The sequence below is a fragment of the Lissotriton vulgaris genome, chromosome 6 (assembly GCF_964263255.1).
Source record: "Lissotriton vulgaris chromosome 6, aLisVul1.2, whole genome shotgun sequence".
Lineage (NCBI taxonomy): Eukaryota > Metazoa > Chordata > Amphibia > Caudata > Salamandridae > Lissotriton > Lissotriton vulgaris.
The window spans coordinates 180,271,363-180,296,574 of NC_141694.1; the positions used below are offsets into that span (position 1 = coordinate 180,271,363).

Sequence of the window (25,212 nt, forward strand, 5' to 3'; positions counted from 1 at the left end):
GAAGGCTCTTCCATCTGTTCTGGCTCTGTAGATGTATGGGGCTTCAACGAGAGCGAGGTCAGCGGATCGGAGGTTTCTCTTGGGTGCATGGAAGGTGATTCTTTTGTTGAGATATTGGGATCCGATGTTGTGGAGGCATTTGTATGCTTGGGTGAGTATCTTTAAAGTTACCCTCTTCTCAACGTGGGCAGTTGAGGTCTCGCAGGTGGGGGTGATGTGTTTATGTCAGAGGATGCTGAGGACGAGTCTGGCTGAGGTATTCCATATGGCCTGGAGATTGCGGAGCAGGGATCTGTTAAAAGACAAAGAAACACTAAAGGCAATGATAACAAGGTATGGAAAGTGCAATGAACAGCAACAGGCAAGTGCAAAGGAATGCTGCGAGTAGAAGCAGATAAACACAGATAAACCAGGTACAATACAAAGAGGTAAGAGTGGTGAAGACCCTGTGCAAGAAACAAAGCCGCTACTCAGCGCCAAAGGAGAAGAAAGTGCCTCACAACCAGGAAGCGTGCGAAACGACCCAAATGTTAGCACATGGCTAGTGATTCACGAAGGTGTCAATCCAAGTGGGCAGTCAATGCTGCCAAAGCGAGTTTCGCTCTCAACAGCTGAAACTTACAGAGGTTCTGATGCTGCTGCATTCCTAAAACCACTGTCTCCCTTCGATACTGCGAAAAAGCTGAATATTGGCAACAGATAAACCACCTGGATAGAATAATTTGATGATTTCATTGATGCGCAGGAAGAAGCAAATGAGAAAAGGATCATTATATATCTAAAGAACTTACCAAGAGCGAGGCTAACAGCCAACTGTCCACACATGTCCACTTCCTTCAACGTTCCCGTCATAATGCTAAGACAAAACGCAACCCATCTCCCTCCTTTCACAATCACAAATAAAAACAACAATAAATAATTATGTAACAAAGTAATTCCAAACACTTTCTTGACCACATATTAAGGATGAAGCAATATGTTAAAATATTGTAAAACATAATCTCAATGCATAAAAACAATGCAGGTAACATCAATAAGTTAGAAAATATAAAATTAAATGCAGAAGAAACGTATTTCATATAATTAAGCACTCACATATATATTTCACAAATTACATCTGAAATTAATCAAACCTCCTCCGAGCTTTGATTTCATACGGATTCCCTAGAACTCTGGACTTGTTTCTGTCACACACTTCTCTCTTGGATTCATCATACAATTTACTCTGGTCTTTCACTTCCATCATCAATGGAGTTTTCACTGTTTTGTTCTGATTCCGTATGTTTCCATCACTCAGTAAAAGTATGTATTTATTCACCTTCCTTGCCTGACTAGATTCTCCTTTCTCACTAAGCCCCCCCCCCCCCTACACATGGACCCAATCACCAATCACATAATCACCTTCCTTTCTGGTTTCACTCTCAAATACAACCTTGCTCTACTCCTTTGGACATTAGTGCCCTGGCCTTTCAACCTCTCATCACCTTAAAAGGAGATTTCCCCATCAGGCAGTGTTGTGTGGTATGGTAGGACCACAACTTCCTTTTTGCCACTCTCCAATCTTCCCTTCCAGCCAATGCCAACTGCAAACCCTCTTTCAGTGTCCTGTTCCACTATTGCTTTTAGGGTAGTACACAGATGATCGAATATGCTTCACCTCTTAGTCTTTAAGAAAATCTTTCATGTCTTCCGAAATAAATTGGACACCATTATCTGATACCATCATCTCTGGCACTACTACTCTCATGAACAACTGCTTCAGAAAATCAATTACCATCTACAAAGTGACCTCCCTAGTAAACTTCGCTTTAGGCCATCTTTAAAAATAATCTATTAGTCAGTGCTTAATTTGTAAAATATGATGTGCAGTTGCTCACAGTTTTTAAAGAGGCCACACCCATTCCCCCAGCTCCTCCCACTTCCTACAGTGGCTCGACCCACTTCCTTATTGGCTCCACCTACACCCACAAGCCTTAACACATCAGAGCCACCTCCTCACTTCTTCTGTTCCACAAGAAGCTCTTCCCAAAAGCACCTCAGACACCTCACACTTACACACCTGCCCAAGCCCCCGGATACGCTCCTGGGTGATTAGTGCGCAATACAAATCATAACATAATATAACATTTAGAAAGCTTTTAACAACAACTTAAAATTGAACTCAAATTAGAGAATGTGTGTAAATCTCAAAATGCAGCCTTAGAAAATTCCATTTGAGTACTTGAGGCAGCTTTGCAAATGAAAGAAAATGTGATTGTACTGTGCTGTTTAAAGGAAAGAAAGAAGGTAGGAATACATTGAAGAAGGCAGCAACAAATGCAGACAGGAAGAGAAGCACTGGAGTAAGGAAAGGAATACGTAATAGGTAAAAGAAGGGGTACATAAGAAAAGAATGTGAAAGGAAGAAATGAAGGGATAGAGGGAGAAACACCCCATGTATGTTTGTTAAGCACATATTCACTAGAGGGGGGGCCTTGATGCCAAATTAGAGATGTTGTAATCCAGCTCAATTGCACTAATTGTATCTAAACATGAAAGAATGAGTGGCCACACCAAGATTTCAATTTATGACCCTGCAATAGAAAACAGAATTTATGATCAGTGAGTAACAAAAGGATGTCGTGACAAAATGCAGAAACCCACTGAGCTATTCACATAAATACAGTTCTGTCATCTGCATAGTACATGTTCTACATTACCCATCTGTGCTACAGTCAAAACTACAGCTAGAGAAAACTCTGATCTCCATCCATCAGGGAGATAAGTCTGTAAGTATGCTGCAGGGGTTTACGGTGTAAACAAAAACAATTCCCAACAGGTATCATGTAAGGGCAATTTAAACAATGTATGCAGTTTGCATTACAAAAATAATGAACAAGGAGTCACTGGAATTTTTTGAAAAAAAGGCAGTATTAGTCACCAATAGACACAGGGAGAGGTCTTTCACATGGCAATACAGTTAAACAGCACTGTACAGAACAGATCATGTGACAACCCAGTGGCACTTGGTGCGTGGTGCTATATACAGTTGGTGATTGTGAATGTGCAAGTGCTAAAGTGAACAGCGTGATCGGCGCATAAACCCAAGTTTGTACATCAATAATGGCTCCACAAGAACAAGTTGTAATCACTTAGACAAGAATGCATAAATTTAAGCAGGAGCACAAAGCGTGATATGCGTCATATAGTTTATGCTGTAGAGTCGACGGCGTTTCGATCCCCGTTAGTCGGGATCGTCATCAGGACAGAGTTGTCGATGGAGTCAGTGCTGTGGGGGAAAGAAGGGCAAATGAGAAGAGGACCGGGGACGGAGGCGTGGGGAAGGGGTGGGGTGGACGGGTGAAGGGGGTGTCTGTGGATGATGATCGATCAGTGTTAGTGAGGCATGGATAGGAACTGGTGCAGTAAATGACTGGGTATGGATGTGACGTGATGGGGGAGGGGGGGGTTAATTGGGGGTGACTAGGATGTGCACCAATACCAAGAGTTACTATTAGGCAATTGGGAGACATTGTGATAGAATAAGCCGTGAGTGGCTGAGTGGCTGGAGCAAGACAAGTAATGAGTCGTGAAGGGGTGAAGATATTAATAAAGGCAGGCGGCAGTGAAGGGGCGCAGGGGATAAGGAAACTTACAGTGACACCCAGGCGGGGAAGCATGGGTGGCTGAGGTCCATGCGGTCGCTCAAGAGTCGAGGGCTGCAGGGAGGCAAAGGGGAGAGAAAAGAGCGGGGTTTAGTTAAGGGTGCCGGGTGGAAGGAAGGAAGCGTCTAAGGTTCAGTTGTATTTCCTGATCGTCGATTGAATCAGCGGGCGGGACGTACGGCGCCTATGAGGAAGGAAAAGTAGCGGGGGTAAGAGAAAGTCGGTGGCGTGAGAGACCATTAAGTTGCATCGTAAGGAGATCGCACGGGGTGTGCGTGTTCTGGGCGTACCTGTGTGAATCAGGGCGGCGGAAGGCAATTAGGGCTCTTCTAGTTGTGGACTGCTAGCAGTTAATGCTGGAGCTAACTGAGCAGGTTCGAAGCTTCAATCTAAATCAAGAAGCCGAGGGCCGGAGGCGGGGTCGAGTCAGTGGGGGAGGCGGGGTTGGGGGCGTGTCACGATGTTACCGAGGTAACACTGGCAAACAGGAAGTGGCACGGTAGAAAAAAAGGATTAGGGTGTGTCAAATTGTTGTCAGGGCAATGATGACAAACAGGAAGCAACGGGGTCTGTACAGGGGAGGGCTTAACAGCAGGACAGAGCCTGATTAGCTGGACCAGCTGATTGGGAAAACGGGATAACACTTGGTGTGGAATCCAAAACAAGGTTACACAAGATGTAATGTTGGTAAGGGGTTTACGGGACATGGGTCTTTGGTGGTGAGGAGATTGTGTGGGGCAATAGATCCCAGCAGGATCATGGGGGTGGGAGAAGGTACAGAGTGCCCAACATAGCCTCGCCCCTCTGATAGCACGTTTTGAATCAATGCTATTCTTCTCTTTAGGTTGAAGCTGAGAAAATTCCACATGTATCCACTCTCTGGTTGGTGGAAATAGGGAAAGCCTCCTGGTTTGGGTGGCCAAGACTGAGAAGAGCTTTGCGGTCTCAAGTGGAAACTCTTAAAGTATGGATACTCAGAGCCCAGTGCAGGCTTTAATTCAAAGCGATGGTGGGGAGGGGTGCTGTGAGAGCGAGGGAGGGAGCCAAGGGGCACTGTACTAGGAGTGAGCTAGTGCTGTGGCAGGGAGGGGTATTGTGATACGGAGGGGAAGTGGACTGCTAGTATAGGGTCAGTGAGATATAGGTAAGAAAGGCACTGTGGAGAGAGCGACACTGTGATAGTGGGAGAAGGCCACTGTGGAGAGCGGGGCACTGTCGAAAGTAGCGGTGTGGCACAGTCACAGTGGCAGAGACGGCAGGGCGCAAGTGGCTGAAAGGGTGCCCATTGCAGAACGGAGAGGGCGGTAGTGATAGGGACGAGATGGTATTGGGACAGGTAAGTGCAAGGTACTAATACACTGACTGGCAGGAATGATCGTTTTCACTTTCAGGCTACCCTCAGCTGCTTCCCGTATTTTGTTATTATGCTGCAAGGCCTTGTCTGGACTCCGGAAGGCAGTTACTGGGCTGCAGGCTGTTTCCTGCGGGTGCCGCTGAGCAGGAATATATCAATGGTGTCCCACGGCCAAGCACTATTCTGTCACTCTGTTACCTGTAGGATAACAGTTGTGTGTAAAATAGCACATGCACAACTCACCTAACCTTCAGCTTCAGCTACACTGGAAAGCGCAGACTGCTAGGTGGCGCCGCTGAAATTATGCTACCAGTTCATCGTGCTTGCTGTTTATATTGCGCATGACACAGAACACCCGCTCTTCCCCCACCCTGAAGACCAGGCACTGAAGCGAGCCAAATAAAGCACACTAACAGCATGCACCAAATGTGAAGTGGAGCTCCATAAAGCCTTGCTCCCAGGCTGGAGCGTTTTAATGGCCTGTGCACAGTGGTGCCAGTGCATCGATTGTGCATGGTAGAAAATCTCAATAGACACAATCAATGATATTTTTCTCCAGGTCCAAGTGGTCTCACATGTGTACACTTAAAGTATGGATACTCAGGGCCCAGTGCAGGCTTTAATATAAAGCAATGGTGGGGAGGGATGCTGTGAGAGCGAGTGTGGAAGGCAAGGGGCACTGTACCAGGAGTAAGTGAGAGATACGGAGGGGAAGGGGACTGAAAGCAGAGGGGCAGTGATATATAGGTGAGAAAGGCACTGTGGAGAGACAGGCACAGTCTGAGGTAAGGGTGTGGCATAGTCACAGTGGCAGGGATGGAAGGTGTTCTTCATGGCACTTGTGGCTGCAACAGTGCCCATTGCAGAAGGGAGAGGAAGGGTGTGATAGGGTCAAGACGGTAGTGGGACAAGTAGGAGCGAGTATGAGTATACAAACACTTTCCCCACAAGCCTGTGCGTTCTGTGTCATTGAAGCTCCAGAAGCTGTATGCGACCTGTCCGCGTCAGCCAATCCTTTGCATGTACACGCCTCATTACACTGCCCTTCTCAACAGAATGCTTTATTAATCACTCAGTAACATGCAGGATACTGTTCGCACACTTCCTGCATATCATGATTTATTTAAAATAAAGCTTTCTCAGTATCAGACAAATCTCAGTGAAACCAGGTTTCGCTCTAATGCTTATTAAAATGCCATCAATAGTTCATAATCTAGGTACTAATTCACTAACTGTCAGGAAGAAAAGTTTTCACTTTCGGACCACCCTAAGCTCCTTCCTGTATTTTGTTATGCTGCAAGACCTTGTCTGTGCTACTGAGGCAGGCAGTTACTGGGCAGTTTGCTACAGGTGCCATTGTGCAGGAATGTATCAATGATGTACCACAGCCAATCCCTTTTCTGTCACTCTGTTACCTGTAGGATAACAGTTGTGTGGAAAATAACGCATTCTCAACTCACCTAACCTTTCAGCTTCGGCTACCCTGGAAAGCGCAGACTGCTGGCTGGCACCACTGAAATTATGCTCCCAGTTCATTGTGCATGCAGTTTATACTGCGCATGACCCAGCATACCCACCCTTCTCCCACCTTGAAGACCAGGCACTGATGCGAGCCAAAACAAGCACACTGGCAGCATGCAGCAAATCTGTATGAGTGGCTACCCAAGCCTCACTCCGAGGCTGTGGCGTTTTAATGGCCTGTGTACAGTGTTGGCTGGACCTGAGAAATAGGTGCTGGTGCTCAGCAATGGAAAGCACCGCACAAATTAAGCCCTGGGTAGATATACACCTCAAAAAGTCAGGAACCCACAGTAATGGGTCCAGAGACCTAGTTTGTATGTATGGTTACTGCGTAATTCTGTCAGTATCTGCCATAAAGAGAAAGAAAAATTTCTTTCTAGAGTCCCCTCACTCACCGGGGTTTCCCCACAGTGACATGCTTCATCATTGGGGCCATCCCAGTTCTCTACGAAAAGGGATGTGCTGCGACTAGCGGACTACGCAGGAGCACTGTATTTGTTAAAAGCTATGTAAATGTAAATGTAGGTATACTTATATAGCGCAACCTGTCACCACAAAGGGCATCCTGGCGCTTGCCTAGGGAACCCGTCCTGGTATTCCCCTGTGAGAAGCCCCGACAGGGTGTCCACAGGGTGAAAGTCAGGCATTCCGCCGCGAGGGGCCGTTGTGGAGATTAAGCAAGCTATTGCCCAGAGTCGCAGAGTGTGAACCCGTGAGTCGAGGAGGCACCAGGACGAGAATTATCGAGTCCGTGGAATTTTTAGCCCAAGACCCGCCGGGGCGGGGAATTGAACCCTGGTCCAGGACCGATCTCAGATTCCGGGTCTGCCGCCTCTAACCCCTGAGCCACACTTCTCCACAAAAGCTATGTGTGGTGTAAAGTGTTGTGGTGGTGGAGTGGCTTTGTGATTAAAAATACCGTGCTAGTGGGCCTCAACAATTTATTCTGCTCCTAGTTTGGTATATTAAAATGGGGTAACACTGTTATCTAACCTTGAATTGGGCTAGATCAGTGTTTTGTGGTCAACATGTTTCAAGCTCCCCAAGCTTTTCATCAGGACCATACAGGGTCCAGCCCTGTATATACCACTCCTATATTTAAATAAATAGGATTGATTTGATATTTTTTCTTTGCGCTGTTAATTTAAAACATGCGTTTTCATACATACGATTTGTATCTTAATGGCGTATCTGTAAAAGAGAATGACACTTGATTAGTGGCAAACATCCCCCCTAAAGAGCAGGGGGATCACACATGCAGCTCACATTGTCTAGGGCGTGAGTGTGCCTTATGCACCTTATTGGTGCTTGCAGGCTTTCAAATCCAGTGCAAAGATAAAAGAACAATGTGAAAAAACGTGGTTTTGTGAATTCACACATATAAATAACACAGGACTTGATGTGACGATAGACATGACACACAATATATATATACACACACGGTTTTGTCATGGCAAAGGGCATATTTACATGTATTGGTGCCTAATTGCACTTCGTGGTCTCAGGCGAGGGCGGGATCACCTCGTGGTAACATTGCTGTAGGGTTTTTAAAGCAATAGTTAAAGTCGCGTTTCATCAGAAAAGACGCATTTTCAATGAAGAGTCTAAACCCTCTTTACGATCGATATAGCAGTTTTATCCCTTGATGCTCCGTATTGCTGTACTTACTTCCTTATCGGCGAAACCGCTCGGTATTACCTGCTCGATCCTCACCCGACCGCATATTGACGGTAATCGGGCAAAACGGTGTATTTGATGTCACCGCGCTTCCGGGTTCGGAATACTAAAGGCTAGACCGTCTGGTGTGTAGCGGCCATATTGGGAGGATGTTAATGTGGCGGGACGAGTGTGTTTGCAAAATCCCTCGCAGATGCCGTTTTACATAGAGATTTGCAGATAAAAAGTTTTTACATGGGTGTCCCAATGATTTACTTCTTTTGTGTGTTATTTAGAACATTTTTTGAAAAAAGAAGAAACGTTAATTATTTCAATACTTTGATGAGTGAAAAAGTTGGATTAATAGAGACATGGTTATTGGTGCACTTGGTTCATTAATAGTAACTTGGTTTGGTGTACTTGGTGCACTTGGTTCATTAATAGCAACTTGGTTAGATGTACTCATAACCATTTTTTATAATGTCATCATACAGCCCGATGGTGTTTGTGAATGATCTGATAAGATTATAAACGGATACCCACAGTTTCTGAATGGTATGATTTTGTATATCGGGGACCACTTTAGTCTCTGAATGCACTCCCATGGAATTTCATCATTCAACCCAAGGGTGTCTGTGTGTAATCTGAACACCCATCTTTGCTCACGTTCATGCAGAATCCGATCCAGGTTGTCTTTGTTTTTTACAGTTTCTAACACTACCCATGTCAAATCATTGGGTGTGTGGTTCTGCTCGATGAAGTGGTTCGTCATCCGGGTAGTAGCTCGTTTGCACCGACTATTGCTCCTATGTTCCACTATGCGGGTACTGACCTTCCTGGTGGTCATACCTACATAGTGTAAATTGCAGGTGCATGTTATCAGGTATACCACTCCACAGGTGTTACAATTGGAAAAACCTCTTAGTTCCCATTTCGTGTTGTTGTTGAAAATTACAGTTTTCGTTACTGATGTTAAATGACAGACACTGCAATTATTGCAGGGAAAGTGTCCACTTGGTAGTGGTTGAGTTCTTACTGTGGGGTTTGTGAGTGTTGGGCGAGTGTGGACCAGGAAATCTTTCAAGTTCTTTCCCCGGCGGTGGCTGAACATAGGGGTGGGTATTGTAAGTCCACCACTGTTGACCACAGGCCAATGTTTCTTGATTATCTTGGCCACTGTGTCTGATACTTGATTAAATGTTGTGATGCAGATTGGTCTGGTATTTTCTGATTCTGATTTCTCTTTCGGTTCCAACAGGGCATCTCTGTTGTTATTTCCAGCCCGTTTTTTAGCTTCTTTTATTAGTTTGTTGGGATATTTCTTGCATCTCAGCTTTTTGCTCAAGTCTTCTGCTTGGATCATGTAATCCTCTTTGTGGCTACAATTCCTTCGTAGTCGCAAGAATTGACCAAAGGGGAGGTTCTGTCTGAGGTGGCGAGGATGAAAGCTGTCATATTTTATTAGGCAGTTGCGGGCTGTCTCCTTGAAATGGGTTGTTGTGATAAGTTTTCCTGAGTCTGCATATATGTTCAAATCTAGGAACACTAGGCTGGTCCTGCTCATAGAACTCGTGAAATTCAGGAAGGGGTCTTGCGTATTTAGCCATGTCAAAAAGGAATTTGCTTCTTCTTCCGTACCCTGCCAGATTAAAAAAAACGTCATCTATGTAGCGTTTCCATTCCAGTATATGGTGTCTGTAAGGATTTCTCTCATTCAGAATTTTAGTTTTCTCCAGTTGGTGAACATACAGGCCCGCTATGCTCGGGGAGAAGACAACCCAGAGGGACGCCCGGGGTACCGACGGAGAGAGCGGTGCTCCATGTACCTGAGTTGAAGCCAGGTGAGGTTGGGCTATTCCTTCCTGCCACAAAGCCAGGAAGATGGTAACTGATCACGTATAAGGTGATATTAACTCTTTTTATTAGCAGTAGCAAATAATGGTCCTGAAGAAGCAGCAGGAGACCACCTGGCTCCAGTAGTCTGCAGAAACATGTCGACCTAAGATACTTTCTAGTAGTTATTTTTTTATACTACTATTGCACTGTTTTTTATACTTTGGGACTGAAGGGGTACAGAATAAACGTTTTTTTTTCCCCTATCACTACCCAATCTTAAACCTCTTTTGCTTTACTATTCACTTATTCACTAATTCTTTCTTCTTTGTATGCACTGCTACTCAGTCTTCCACAGACACGCTGTCCTGCTGACACATTTAATATAGATTAGGCTTATAAAATCTGCCGATCTATTGTGGATACTCCATCTACTAAACGTGACGGTCCCCAAATGATGAAGGCCGGTCTTGTGAGTTGACTGATGGGAACTCGCACCTTTTGGTTGATGTTCCACTGGCTAGTTTTTCACCTAGGTCCATACACAGATACATACTTGAGAGACACTTTTTCTTTTGACTTACTGTTATTTGTTGTTGGTGTGTCCAGTGAAGCACCTCCTTTAATCAGCCATTCTTTACAAAAATACTTTCTACTTCAAGAAACACACTGTCCTTTTTGATGGCCTCCAACCATTCCTCATGAGATACTTCACACTCATCATCATCTTATCATCTTCCTCAATTACAGAACTCGCTACTTTACCCAAGGACATCTGGGACAAAAAATTGGCTCATAAATTTTCCTTTTCTGGAACATATTCCATGTGAAAGTTGCACTCTAACATACTCATAGTCCACCGTGCCATCCTGGGAGAAGTTCTCCTTCCACTATTTGCTGAGAAAACTTCCACTAGGGGATGATGGTCAGTCCTTCCTGTAAATCTGGTTCCCCGCATATAAGTCCTAAAATAGTTTAATACCCATTGCAGAGCCAATGTTTTACTCTCTTTGGTGAAGTAATTTGTTTCTGAATCTTTTAATGGTCTAGAGGCATAGGCAATTGTGACATCCACATTGTTACTCTCCTGAAGTAGCACAGCACCTAATCCTTCTAGGCTGGCATCAGCCTTTACTATTATCAGAACGTTTTTGTCAAAATGTTTATGTTCTGGTACCTCTGCAATGTTTGATTTCAGCTCTTTGAATTCATTCTCACAATTCTAACACCAAACAAACTTCTTGTTCTTAACCATGAACTTGCGCATATGATTGATTTTGTCTGCATACATGGGCACAAAATGAGAATAATACTCATCCAACCACAAGAATGATCTTAGCTGGTCTTTACACAATGGAGAAGGGGCTCCCTCCATTACAAAAGCTAGTATCAATTTAGGAGCTAATCCATCACTACTGATCCAGTGCCCTAGAAACTCCAGTCCTTCTGCTTTAAACTTGCATTTCTCTTTCTTTATTGTTAATCTAATCTCTTGAAAGATTCTCAACACACTTTTCAATGTTTTGTCATGTTTTATTTCATTTTTCCTCCTGGAAATATGTCCATTTGTGTATTTTTTAACAAACGGTGAATAGGCCTTTGGAACACCGCATATGCCAAGGTTAAACCCAAAGGCATATGTAAATATCCATATACTCCCTCAGACATTGCCAAAGATGTTAACGGTCTAGATTTAGGGTGCAGCAAGGCATTGGAAAGATTCACAGTGGAGAACACTTTCTCTCCCTAAATGGTGGTCAACATTTCTCTTAAGTTGGGGAGAGCATGTTGTCCACCCAGATTTCTGCATTTAAATCCCTTAAGTCGACACACAGCCTGATGACACCATTGCCCTTTTTAGCAATCACCACTGGAGCTAGCCACTCCGATTATCCAAATTCTTTATTTTATTTATAAAGTTTTCTATAGTGCGAACATGATCCAGAAGGATATCAGAGCACTTTACAAAAGAATGGAAGGTTGGACATAAATTCAATATTGACATCAAGTAAGAATACACAACAGGAATAATCACATAGTTCTCAGACAATCAAATCAAGGAGAGTAATACAATGAACAGGGATATAGCGGGCTAGGAAGGGGGCACACAAAGCAGTAAAGGAGAGCAGCATCAAATGATGGTACAATGGTTGTAGGATGAATGAATTCGAGCAGGAGAAACCGAGACCCAATTATGGTAAGAGTTTGTTCATTAGGAATATTTTGGCTTCCAATTTGAAAGCAGCCGATGAAGAGATTCTGCATACATCCGGTGGAAGAGAATTCCATATTTTTGGGGCAGATCCTGAGAAAGCTCAGTGAAAAGTTCTCTTTTTTCTATGGATGAGTGGTTTCAGGAGGACAGTGTCTGCACTTCTTGAGACTCTCCCACCACAGGATAATGTAAGCTTTTGCCCTAGGTACCTGGGAGTTTTGAGATGCAGGGCTTTGTGTGCCAGAACGGCAATCTTTAACTGAATTCAAGCTTTGTAGGGCAACCATTTGAGAAATTTTAGGACTGGGGATATGTGCTCATTTCGTTTGGTCCTTGTGACAAGTCTGGCGGCAGCGTTCAGTGATGCCCTTAGTGGAGCCATGGTGTATTTGGGAAGACCACAGAGTGTAGCTTGCCGTAGTCTAGCCTCAGCAAGACCAGTGCTTGAACCCCCTGCTTGAAATCTTTTTGTGGAAGGAATGGTTTGATATTTCTAAGTGTCCTCATCAAGTGATTAGCTCCCATAAAAACACATTTCTGATATGATTTGTCATATTCAGGAGCTTGTCCAGTGTGATACCGAGAGATTTGGCTAAGTCTATGATGAGAGGGGTGCAGTTGAAAGCAGTGAGGTGAATCAACCAAAGGTCTAGCTTGGGGATATGATTCGGAGGAGAGATTAGAAGGAATTTAGTTTTGGAGATTTTAAGTTAGAGATGGTTCTCAGTTAGCCAATTTTGAGTAGACGTTAGGGTAGTGTTGAACAGGATGATGTTATCCAGGGATGAGATTTTCAGATAAAGTTGTGTGTCGTCTGCATACATATGGAAGAGAATGTTCATGGAATTTAGTGAATTAGCTAGTGGTTCCAGGAAAAGGTTGAAGAGGATAGGAGATAGGGTGGACCCTTGGGGGACACACATGAGTACTGGAGAGGGCTGGGTAAAGGAGTGGGTTGCCTTGACTCTTTGTGATGTGTGTTGGAGGAAGGATGAGAACCATTGTACCACCCAACCCGAGAAACCTATCCTGTTCTTCAGAATGGATAGGAGGTTGTCATGATTAACTGTGTTGAATGTGGGGGACAAGTCAAGGAGGAAAAGAAGCAGGAATCATTTTGGTCAAGCATTTTTAAAATGTCATTAATAACGTTTTTGACAGCCGATTTGGTACTGTACCCCTTCTGAAAGCTGTTTTGATGCTGGTCAAGGAGTTGGAAATTCTCTATTTGGGCAAAGAGTTGGGATTGTACACATTTTTCCAATAGTTTGGCTAGGGTGGGGATGTTGGAGATAGTTTGTAAATTATTGAGCTCAGTTTTGTCTGCGTTAATATTTTTTAGTATAGGTGACACCTGAGCTGCTTTTAGGCAGCCTGGGATTGTTCCTTTTGACAGAGAAGTGTTTACAATCCTTGTCCAGGTGGGGATGAATACATTCTTGATTTCTTTGAAGATGGCCGGGGGCAATGGGTCATTGAAGTTGTTAGATGGGTTGATGTTCTGAAGAATCATGTTGACGTCTTTTTCACTAAATGGGGTAAAGGTGCTCCATAACGCGTTGTTCTTAGAGTTCAGGCTGATAGGTTTGTGTTTTTCTAAGAGGTCAAGGGGAAGTGCGGACCCGAGGATGGCAGTAGAGCCTTCTTAGAGGCGAGGTCAATGGGGATGGCTTTTGATTTTTCAGTGAAGAAAGCAGCAAGATCATCACAAGCGGGTGGACTGCCTCAAGCGTCAGACAGGTATGGACCTACAACTGATTGCTGTTTGACCGATTAGAAAAGTTTATTGGGGCGGTTTGCAGCTTGTTCAAGTTGATGTCTGAAGTAGTCTGCCTTACCGCTCTTGATTTGTTTCTTGTATATGCTCCTAATATCTCTAAGGAGTTTTAATTCTTCCAGGGAGGATTTGGATCTCCAGGAACGTTCGGCTGCCCTAAGGTTACGGTGTGCCGTGTTTAAATTGTTGTTGTACCATGGTTTGGATATTTTTGTTGAGCCATTATTTTGTTGGAGTGGTGCAATGTCATCCATGATGTTGGAGATGGGGAAGTGGAAGGCGTCAGTGAGTAACTGAACCTCAACCAGGTCAGCTTGGGAAGATAGAGCAGATTTACAGTGGGCTTCTAGTTCAATTGAGTTTATTGAGCTGAGGTCCCTTTTCTAGATCTTTGAGTTTGTTGGCTAAGCCTTCCTCAATGTCACCACCCTGTTAATATAAAAGTGGATGCAGTAGTGGTCAGACAAATCACAAGGGGTAATGGTATCCAATGTGATGGTCTGCCACTTTGAGATAATGAGGTCTAGAATTTCCCCTTTATTATGTGTTAGTTGGTCACAGTGCTGAATCAGTTCTTGATCCTTCAAAAATGCTTTAAGGCAAGTTACTGTGTGGTCAGTGGGGTTAGACCAGTGAAGGTTGAAATCACCAAGCAAGGTTTGGGACAAGGCTGAGTCGACATTGCCAGTGATGACTTACATTAGTTGCACGATGAAGGGGAGATTGTCACCCGGGGGGTGATAAAAAGTGTGAAGTTTGCAAACCGGCAGGTTATTACTTGAGATCTTAAGACAAAGGTATTCACAGGAGGAGGGGGAAGATGACTCCAAGTGATAAATCGAGAGTGTGTTCCTATGATTACAGGCTAGGCAAACCCCAAGTTCCGAGCCTTGTCTAGCCTAATTATGTCATGAATAGGCGGTACTAGGAGGTCTAGGCTAGGAGTGGAGGCCGGTTTTAGCCAAGTTTCAGTGAGGATGATAATGTCTAAATCATTGTGTAGTATGAGGTTGAAGATATTGGAGGCGTGTTTACTGGCTGACCTGCAATTGAGTAAGAGACATTTAAGTCATGAAGGATTTGTGGGGGAAGGAGTCTAGATGACAATCACTCTTGTGAGGTTGTCTTCATTGATGCCTCTAAGACTGTGGGGAGGTTTTCTGTACAGGTTAGAATGGATGGTTTGTATTTGTCTTACGGGATCATGTTGGAGTTGGACCTAGTAGAGTAAGAGTTAAGAAGGTCAATGAGATAATTGGACACCAGATAGGTCTCGAATCTTCTGGGCAGGGAGGGTGCGTTAATTAAGGAAATGGTGTGTGTGACGGAGGGGCTACAAACTGGCCTATGCGTTCACTAACACAAGGGGAGGCTCTGGGTAGATTGGCAGAGGTGAGGAAGGAGCGGATCTCAAGGAAAGTATCGTTTCAGAGGCCTTTTAAGTCATGTAGTTCAGTGGTGAGAAGGTGCAGCTGGAGAGATATATCATCCAGGCACGCAACCAAGTCTGAAAGGGGTAAAGAGTGAGTTGGGAAAGCAAGCGGAGAAAGGGGGCCTCAGTGGAAGCCCGTGGGGTCCACAGTGAAGGATAATCTTTGATTATCTCATTCTTGCGTTATCTTTGCAGTTCTTGTTATAAAGGTTGCCTCATCACCAATAGTACAGCACAAGGTTTGTTGGCTTTTGGAGTCACACTTTTCCTCAGCACAATCTTATGCATGAAACTTGTGAGAGTTCCCATATGATAATTAAAAACCTCAGGATGATTCAGATCAAAATTGATTCTCAAATCCCTTTGTTGAGGCCAACCCAACAAGCATGAACAAGTACACATTTGATGTCACGACCATATGTTGAAACTTCAATTTAGCTTCAATGAAACCCACTAATTCGATGGGCATGTTACCATAGCCCACCGACCTCACATGTGAACTCTTAAACATATGATTAGGAAGTATGCTTAGGTATTTTCTCCACTTAGAGTATACCTGGCTCAAAAAGTACAGCATCATTCTCACATCGACACCATCTATTTTGACAGTGCAGAATGGATTGTCTTCAACAATGCTACCTATCTGTTGACTTTCTAAAAGTACATGCTGGCATTCCTCATCATTATCAACTCATTCTATCAGTCTTACTAAGGATGTGTTTTTCCTCACACCCCCAATCTTTCCATTACACATCCTTACAAAATGTCCAATGGCGTCATTGGTTGCTACATGCACCCTTTAACCCACACTTATAATACATCAGAATATTTCCAATTCTCTTGATGCCACTATCCTCTTCTTTTCATGATGTGGGTGTTTCTTTTATGACTGCCTCAAATTCTTCTACAGACTTCGACTCTTTGAAGAGTTAGTCCGTCTGTGTTCAACAGTTTCTCTTGCACTTTCTGGTTATTAACTTTCAAAATCAATTGAGCCCTTAACATTTCATCCTGGAAACACTTCTAGTTACAAGTTGCAGGAAGCAACCTCATACTGGCTCCATAACTTTCGACCGATTCTCCAGGAAATTCACTTCTTTTCAGAAAGGTAAACCTCTCCACCACTTCATTTCCACCCCCCCCCCAAAAAAAAAATGTCATCTGATTTCCACATTGCAACTTCAAATTAATTACTTTCTTTTTTCTCCTCTACTTTTCCTCAACTTCAGACGATAATGCAGGGTGGTGTTTCAATATTAGCCTCCCCTCCGCCCCCAACCAGTGTTTTAACCAGCTGTCATAAAAATGTTACCTCTTATGGCCTGGACAAAAGTTCAAAATCCTCCTTCCAGTCTTCCGGGGATACTGTAGGCTTCCCAGTGCTTTTCAGAAAATACATTGTTGCCACAAAACTCTCCTTGACTGAGACCAAACTGAATGCTAATTATATTCCCCTTTGAGGCCTGTGTTACAAAGAAATGTTAGGAAAAAATGCAGACTGTGCCATGTCATTCATTAAATGTCAATTGTGCTAATGCACATTATTTTAGTTTACATTTATATATGTTTTAGGTTCAGTTGCACATTTTCATCTGACACACAGAGTTGCCACCTAGTGTGCTAGTCACGGAAAAAAATATTCTGAGTAGACTGACACAGTATATTGCAGTGTGCATGCCACTGAGTAACTAGGGGCCCGATGTAGGTGAACTCCACTTTACCACTTCTTAAATACCGAATCATACCGATTCGGTATTTAAGACGTGGTAAATTGGAGGGGGGGAAATGTAGGTAATCCAGGGGCCCGATGTAGGTGGCCAATACCGGCCGGAAACGGCCGAATTCGGCCGTTTCCGACCGGTATTTGGCCTTTTGAGATGTAGGGGACCTTTTTTTGTCCGAATCGGTATTTTACCAATTCGGTAAAATTACCGAATTTGAAAAATACCGAATCGGTAAGTTTACCGAGTTTTAAAATTCGGGATGTAGGTGGGACTACTTTCAGTCCCACAGGCCCTTCAGATTCGGTATTTTAACACCCAATCCAATTGGGTGTTAAAATACCGAATCCAGGTGTGCATGCACATGTGTGCATGCACACCTATGCCATGTGACAGACAGACATGCCCTTAGGGCATGTCTGTGTGCCACATGGCACACAAGCCAGTATTGGGGGTGCTAGAGGGTGTCAAAGTGACACCCCCTGCACCCTTGCAGAAATCGGTAATTACCGAATCGGTAAATACCGATTCGGTAATGCACATTGATTCCTATGGGCTTCAAGGCCCATAGGAATCAATGGGGGATACCGATTCGGTATTTACAGAATCGGTAAATACCGAATCTTACAGATTCGGTATTTACCGATTCTGAAATACCCACATCTCCCCCCCTCCAATTTACCACTTCTTAAATACCGAATCGGTATGATTCGGTATTTAAGAAGTGGTAAATTGGAGTTTACCTACATCGGGCCCCAGATGTTTTGATTACCAATTCGGTAAAAATCGGTATTTACCGATTCGGTAAATACCGAATCGGTAATGCCCATTGCTTCCTATGGGCTTTAAAGCCCATAGGAATCAATGGGCATTACCGATTCGGTATTTACCAAATCGGTAAATACCGAATCCATCAAGGGTGCAGGGGGTGTCACTTTGACACCCTCTGGCACCCCCAATACAGGCGTGGGTGCCATGTGGCAGGCATACATGCCCTAAGGGCAGGTCTGCCTGTCACATGGCATAGGTGTGCATGCTTACATGTGCATGCACACAGGAATCGGTATTTTACCATGAGGTTTTATTTCATGGTAAAATACCGATTCTGTAAGGCCTCTGGGACTCAGAAGAGTCCCACCTACATATGTAAAATACCGAATCGGTATGAATACCGATTCGGTATTTTACAGATTCGGTAACTTTACCGATTCGGTAAATATACCGAATCGGTAAACAAGGTCCCCCTACATCTCATTGACCTATTTACCGGTCGGTAACGGCCGAAATCGGCCATTACCGACCGGTAAAGGCCACCTACATCGGGCCCCAGGTGCTTAAATGGAGCACCCACTAAAAGAAAAACACTGCAATGTAGATGCACAGAAGCACACTTTAGCGCTAGCTGCACATCTGAAACCTTCTCTTCCTTTTAGACTATAGCTAAGCAAAACATTACAATCTAGCCTCTGTGAGTGGTGAAAGCTCCTGGCAGCAGAGAAGGGCCCCTAGCAACAGTTGCTAATGTTTTTCACAATGTAGTCTTGGAGCATGGTGAGCAGTTCTTGTGGCTTCAGCCTATGCACGAAGTGAGGTTCCTTATGATCCTGCATGACAGTGCTAGGCAATTCCCATGATAAAATGACAATGCTAGGTGCTCAAGCTCTGCACATCTAATTTCTCAGAAATATTTCAAAGGATCTTACTGACAGGTGCTTAAACTGTGATGTTGAGGGTTAACTTTCTTGAAGCCTTCAGCAACCTGAAGCTGAACGTTCGTGAAGAATGGTGAATATTTGCCAACTCCAGGTGGCCCTCCTCACAGTCAGGCATTTGTGTGTAGCCAATTAAAAGAACGAGGGCAGAGGCGAGAAAATCTTTTCGGGTAAATTTAATGAGACTGACTGAGATGGAGAATAACGGCCGACTGTCCAAACACTGTTGATGTTCTAGAGCCTGGGAGCTGCCATGCTCTAGAACACTTCCCTCAACTTTCTTGTCATAATGCTAAAACAAAACACAACACATGACCAACTACATTCAATAAAAAAAAGTTCTGCAATATTTGAATAAGAATGCTTAATCCAAGAAGCACATAACCGCAGAGATGCTGAAAAACGGCACAGCTACTGAGTGGGTAGAGTGCTAATTAGCTGTTGTACTACTACGGAGGGCCCAGAGCCAGACACTGGTGGTGGGATACCCAGAAAATGTGAGGTGGCTATATTTATCCATATGAACCTCCCTCAAAACATAATTAAACAATGGACAGACTCAGAAGGCAGACATGGTTTTGTAAAACACTGATTATAGGATCTGTATCTCCCAAACCCTCAGAGGACAAACTTTTCAGCCAACTATTCAGACTTCTTGCAGGATTTGGAAAGACAAGAACTATTGAAGAGGTTGATTGGAATTTGGTAATTTACACTGTAGTAGAAAAAACAGAGCCTCATATTATGAGCAACAGGGTGTTACTTTGGGATAAGATCAATGATCACACACTGGTCCAATGGGATAAGGCACATTCGGAAGTACCTCAAAAATTGATCACTAGGCAGTAGACAGGACATTTGGATTATCTCCGTCAGCGTATGTAACCCATCTCTTGTTCAAACTAATTTGCAACCAGGTCACACTCCTGACACAGATATTGGTTTTGGGCTGAGAAACATCTGCTGGCCTCTCACGCTTGTCAATTAAAGACTCTCTGTGCAGGTTGGAAAGCAATATGGAGAGCGTTAATGATGTGAGATTTGGTGCTCAAATTGTAATTGCAAATGTAATTTGCTTCTATATAGAGGTTACTAGCCCTGACGAGGCATCAATGTGCTTTTCGGTGAGTCGAACGCTACTCTGGAACTCAAAAAGGATTAATGCTGAATTAGTATAGGGAAATATGAAACTGTGTTTTTTGCAATTTTCACCCCGAGTGGGCTGGGTATGCTCAGACATGAGTCCCAGGCTCTCCACATCACTGGAGTCAAGCTATCCAGGCTGAAGAAGGCTGATAGCCAGAAACTGGTCCTTGGATGCTTGATTCCGGTCTAGGAAAGACATGGCTTGGTAGTTCGGGCTGGACTGTTCCCACGAGGCACAGGGTCAAGGCTGATTTGCATATAGCCAGTGTCTGACCTAGGGTGGTGTGGAGTGCAAAAAAACCATGGATTTAGGCCCAGATCGTTGTACTGGGGTGAATGTAAGACATTGTTCTGCATTCTCTCCATGAATTGTGTTTTTTGAAATTTTCACCCCGAGTGGGCTGGGTATGCTCAGACGTGAGTCCTAGGCACTCCACATCACTGGAGTCAAGCTATCCAGGCTGAAGAAGGCTGATAGCCAGAAACAGGTCCTTGGATGCTTGATTCCGGTCTAGGAAAGACATGGCTTGGTAGTTCGGGCTGGACTGTTCCCATGAGGCACAGGGTCAAGGCTGATTTGCATATAGCCAGTGTCTGACCTAGGGTGGTGTGGAGTGCAAAAAAACTATGGATTTAGGCCCAGATCTTTGTACTGGGGTGAATGTAAGACATTGTTCTGCATTCTGTCCATCAACTGTGTTTTTTGCAATGATTTTAATTGGTGCATAGTGTAATTAACCTTTACTTTACTTCCTCTTCCAGGTCAATGACCACATCACATTTTAAAGAATATAATAATTGTAACACCCTTTCTTGATATAACTGAATGTCATGCGTATGTGGCAAGCTTGTACCTTCAAGTAAAAAACTTTAAAGATGTTATTCAGTACGTGTTAATTGATGGAAATATTTTGGGATTTAAATCTGTAAGGGTTTTATTATTGATAGTTCCTGTATGTATATATTTGTATGTAACTGATTTTCATGTTTTTTCTATTTTCTTTTCTTTTATTTTTTTCTCTAGTTATATAATGCATTCCCTTGCATTGGATTCTTACCTGGAAGTCACAAAACCATTTTAAAGAATGTTGAGGAACTCTTGTCCTTCATTAGAAGTACATTTGTCAAACACATTGGACAATTAGATGCAAATGACAAGAGAAGTTACATTGATGCCTTTCTAGTCAAACAGGAAGAGGTACCGCAACTCATACATCTTTTGCATTTTTCCACATATGTCTAGCCTTTAAAAGATGTTACTAATTGCATTATGTGATAAAAGTTATGGGGTAGGAATGTAGGTGCTAATATCGATTTAAAGAGCCTTTTCTGTTTCAGAAATGCTACAAAACTCACCAGTTTCCTTTTATGGTACAAAGTAGCTCCTTGTTTCCCCCACTCCCTTTTCTTTCTTTCGATGATGAGCCATGGGGAACATTCATATCACTGTGTTCTGTTGTATTATCTGGTTTCTGTCTTTGCCTAAGACGCTTGTGGTTTCTACTTCTTTTCTCTGCCCACCTTTATTTTCTTTTGGCTACCGAAACACTGCTCTTAATATTAGTCTCTGAGATTTTGAAGTACCACATCTATGCCAATGTCTGCACTGCACTGCTATTGATGCTCTTCCTTTTTTACGGTACATTAATTGTTCTGTTCTCTTCTTTTGTACTAATTGGCACCCATTCAGAAATATATATTCACACACATAAATGTACATATATGTAAATGCAGTCCTGCACCTAAGTGTAAATTGACACCTTTGTGCTATCCTCCATTTCTGAGGGTAGAATTACACTTAAATGGAAACCAACATGTCTACACCTCATCTGTTGAGGACTTGAAGACATCTAAGAGTGAATTTACAACTGTAAAGTTACTATTAGTAACTTTTCACACATAGACGGAGATCTCCACTACGGTATGAATTTCTCCATGGAAAATGAAATCCAGGGTAATACACTCAACTGCATCTCCTCTTTCCTTTCTGGCTGAACCCAGAGAGTCTATCTACATCATATGTGACATTGTCAAATGATCCTCCCTCAGCCCCACCCTCTTCAACACCTACATGACGCCACTGACACACATCGCCCACACCTACGGACTCTTCTATTCTCCTACACTGACGACACCCAGCTCATCCTAAGCATCAGAAGATGTTGACACCAGAAGATCCAACTTTCAAAATACCATGAACGACATTGCCACCTGGATGAAGACCAACTGCCTCTAACTCATCTCTGACAAGATAGAGGTCATCATATTTAGGAAGAAGCCCTCCCCATGGGATGACACATGGTGGCCCGCTACACTCAGCCCCTCACCCACCCCCACTGACCATGCACACAACCTTGGAATCATCCTGGAATTCCATCTGACCATGAAGCAACAGATCAACCATGTCTCCTCCACCTGCTTCCTCACCCTCCATATGCGCTGCAAAATCTTCAGATGAATCTGCGTCACATCCAGGACGGCAGTCACGCATGCCCCTCATCCCCAGCCAATTCGACAACAGCAATGCACTCTACGCTGGAACCACCAAACAACTCCTGAGCGGCCTTCAGATCATCAAGAGGTCTGCGGCAAGACTCATCCTTAACCTCTCTAGAAGATCCATTATCACCCATCACCTCAGAGATCTTGACTGGCTACCCATCCAGGAAAGGTGCCTCTTCAAGCTCCTCACACTCACCTACAAAAGCCCTGCCCAAGTCTGTATCCGCCTACATCAACAAACACTTGACCTTCTACCAACTGCCCAACATCCAATGTATCAGTCTGACCGTGGGATTATGATATTGGCGGTCAGAGCGATTTGGGTGGGGGGAAAGACTGTTGCCTCCGACAGGCTCAAGTAGACCATAAGGACAACAGTTCAGAGCCTGAGTTCCTACAATTAAGGTGGAGTCTGGTGACTAGGGTGCAGTAGGAGATTGTGCCAAAGGCTGATGATAGGTTGAAGGAGAATGGAGGCTGCAGTTCCACCAAAGTCAAGTAAGCATCTGATGTCATTGATTGCTGCGATCAGGGTGGTCACAGCGCTGTGGTTGGGTCAGAAGCCAGAATGAGAGAGGTCAAGCGGTTGTTTCCTTCAAGGTAGTCAGAGTGTTGGGGGTTGATGGTCTTTTCCAAAATCTTTACTGGGAAGGGGAGAAGCAAGATTGGGCAGAGTTTTTTGAGTTTGTTAGGGTTGGCTGAGGGTTTCTTCAGGAGGGGCTTGACTTGGGCCTGCTTCTAGGCTGTTGTGATGGAGGTGTTCAGGAGGTCTGCAAAGAGGCATGCAACTGCATCTCTTCCTAGTTTGTAGATGTGGTGGAGGCAGGGGTCCTTGGAAGATCCAGAGTGTCTGGAATTCATGATGCAAATGGTGTCTTTGGTGGAGAGCTGCTTCCAGTCGGTGGACTGGCGGGGGAGGGAAGCTTTAGTTTGGGTCCCGAGGCGGTTGAGGTTGGTGGCTTGGGGGTCGAAGTTGCTGTTGATGGCTGAGATTTTGTGGTGAAAGTAGTTAGCTAGAGTGTTGCAGAGGGCTTGGGAGGGGCATATCATGTTCTCAGCGGTGGTGGAGCACGAGAATTCCCTGACAATACCGTAAAGTTTATTGGGGAAATTGGTCCTCACCTCAATGCAGGTGTTAAGGGCATCCTTCTGGGTCTCTCTGAGGCAGTAGTGGTAGTTGTTGAGGGTGGATCTGCAGGGCTCGAAGTTGATGGGGGTCTGTCAGATCACCATTGTCTCTCTACTTTCTTGCAATGTCACTTGAGAATCAGTAGCTCTGGGGTTACCCATCTGCCTGTTTGGTGGGTCTTTTGTTAGTGGTATTCTTCAGGGGGGAGATGGTGTCGGTGGCTGAGGAGATCCAGTTGGTGAAGTTTTGGACATTGAGTTTGGCGATGTACGAAGGGATGAGTCTTGCTTTTTTAGGGCAGTGATCCATAGGGATTCTGTGACCTTGCTCCAGTTGTGCGTAGGTGGGTCAGTGGTCTAGTCGGGGCATCTTGCGGGTTATAGATGGTGATGTGTACAAGGCTGTGGTCCATCCAGGTCAGCTCGATGGTGTTGGAGAATTTGACTTTGTCGTTGGCCGAAAAAATTAGGTCTAAGGTGCATCCTGCTCTGTGTGTGTGGGGGGGGTGGTAAACAGGTGAGAGAGCCCGACAATGCTCATGTTTTGGAGAAGTGTAGTGGAGTTGGAGTCTTCAGGGTCTTCTAGGTGGAAGTTCAAGTTCCCCCGGAAGATGTGGTGGTTGGAGTCTATGGCCAGGGGGGGGGCAAGATGTCTGGGATGGACCTGCAAATGCTGGGGGTGGGGTCAGAAGGCCTGTAGGTGAGGGTTCCTCAGATGGTGGTCTTGGCGTCTGGTTTGATCGAGAAGTTTAGGTGTTCCAAAATAGATGTTGTGACATTGTCAGAAGTGGTGCAGTCGTGGGAGTCCTTGTGAATGATGGTCATGTCCCTGCCATTTCTGACTGGCCAGTCTCAGTCGATCATCTTGCATCCGGTGGGTTTTGCAGTGACTATGTCTGGTGCTGACGCAAAGGAGAGCCAGGTTTCAGTTACGAACATGACATCGGGTGAGGGTGGTTATGTTTTCCCAGATTTAAGTGCCATGCTTGCAGAGGGATCTGACATTGACTAGCGCTCAGTGAAGCTGAGACTTGTGACCAAGCGTCTGTGGGGTATTTGGTGGTGGGGTACTCACATTCCAGGAAAAGCAATAGTGATGGCTGGAGAAGGACAATCTTTCATTGAGTGAGGAGTCTCCCAGGTTTCTGTGTATAAAGTATTTTGGGGCTATAGTGATGAAAATACCCAAATATTGGAAACCAGACATAGTCTATTGCAGTGGGCAAATTTATTCCTTTTGGGTTTTCCACTCCATTGGCGAGTAAGCACCCTCTTCAAGCATTTGAATAACTCCACAGAAAAGCTGTTCAGTCCAGAGTGTTACAATTCTGCAGCTGCCTCATGGCATTCCCAATTTCAGCCACTTTTATTTTGCGGTCTAGTAAATCACTCTCTTCCTTCGCTAGCCTCTGTGTAGGGATATCCCTTATGAAGCCATGTAGATCTAACTGTGCCATACTGCCAAAGGCAGTAGAGCGCTGCCAGATAGTACACAAAGGCAATTGCTATCTCAGGGGCTGTATGCACCATCATTTCAGTTTTGTCCCTGATCTGTCGCCCCCGTCTTTGAC

General features: G+C 44.3%; 1 protein-coding gene across 1 annotated transcript in view; it reads left to right on the forward strand.

The window, feature by feature from the left end:
• LOC147706983 (cytochrome P450 2K4-like) overlaps window positions 1-25,212 on the forward strand; it is a 524,789-nt gene that overhangs the window by 213,792 nt on the left and 285,785 nt on the right. The window contains exon 5 of the mRNA XM_086926211.1: window positions 21,036-21,209. Coding sequence (XP_086782337.1) covers window positions 21,036-21,209 — 174 coding nt within the window. The remainder of the gene's footprint in view (window positions 1-21,035; window positions 21,210-25,212) is intronic.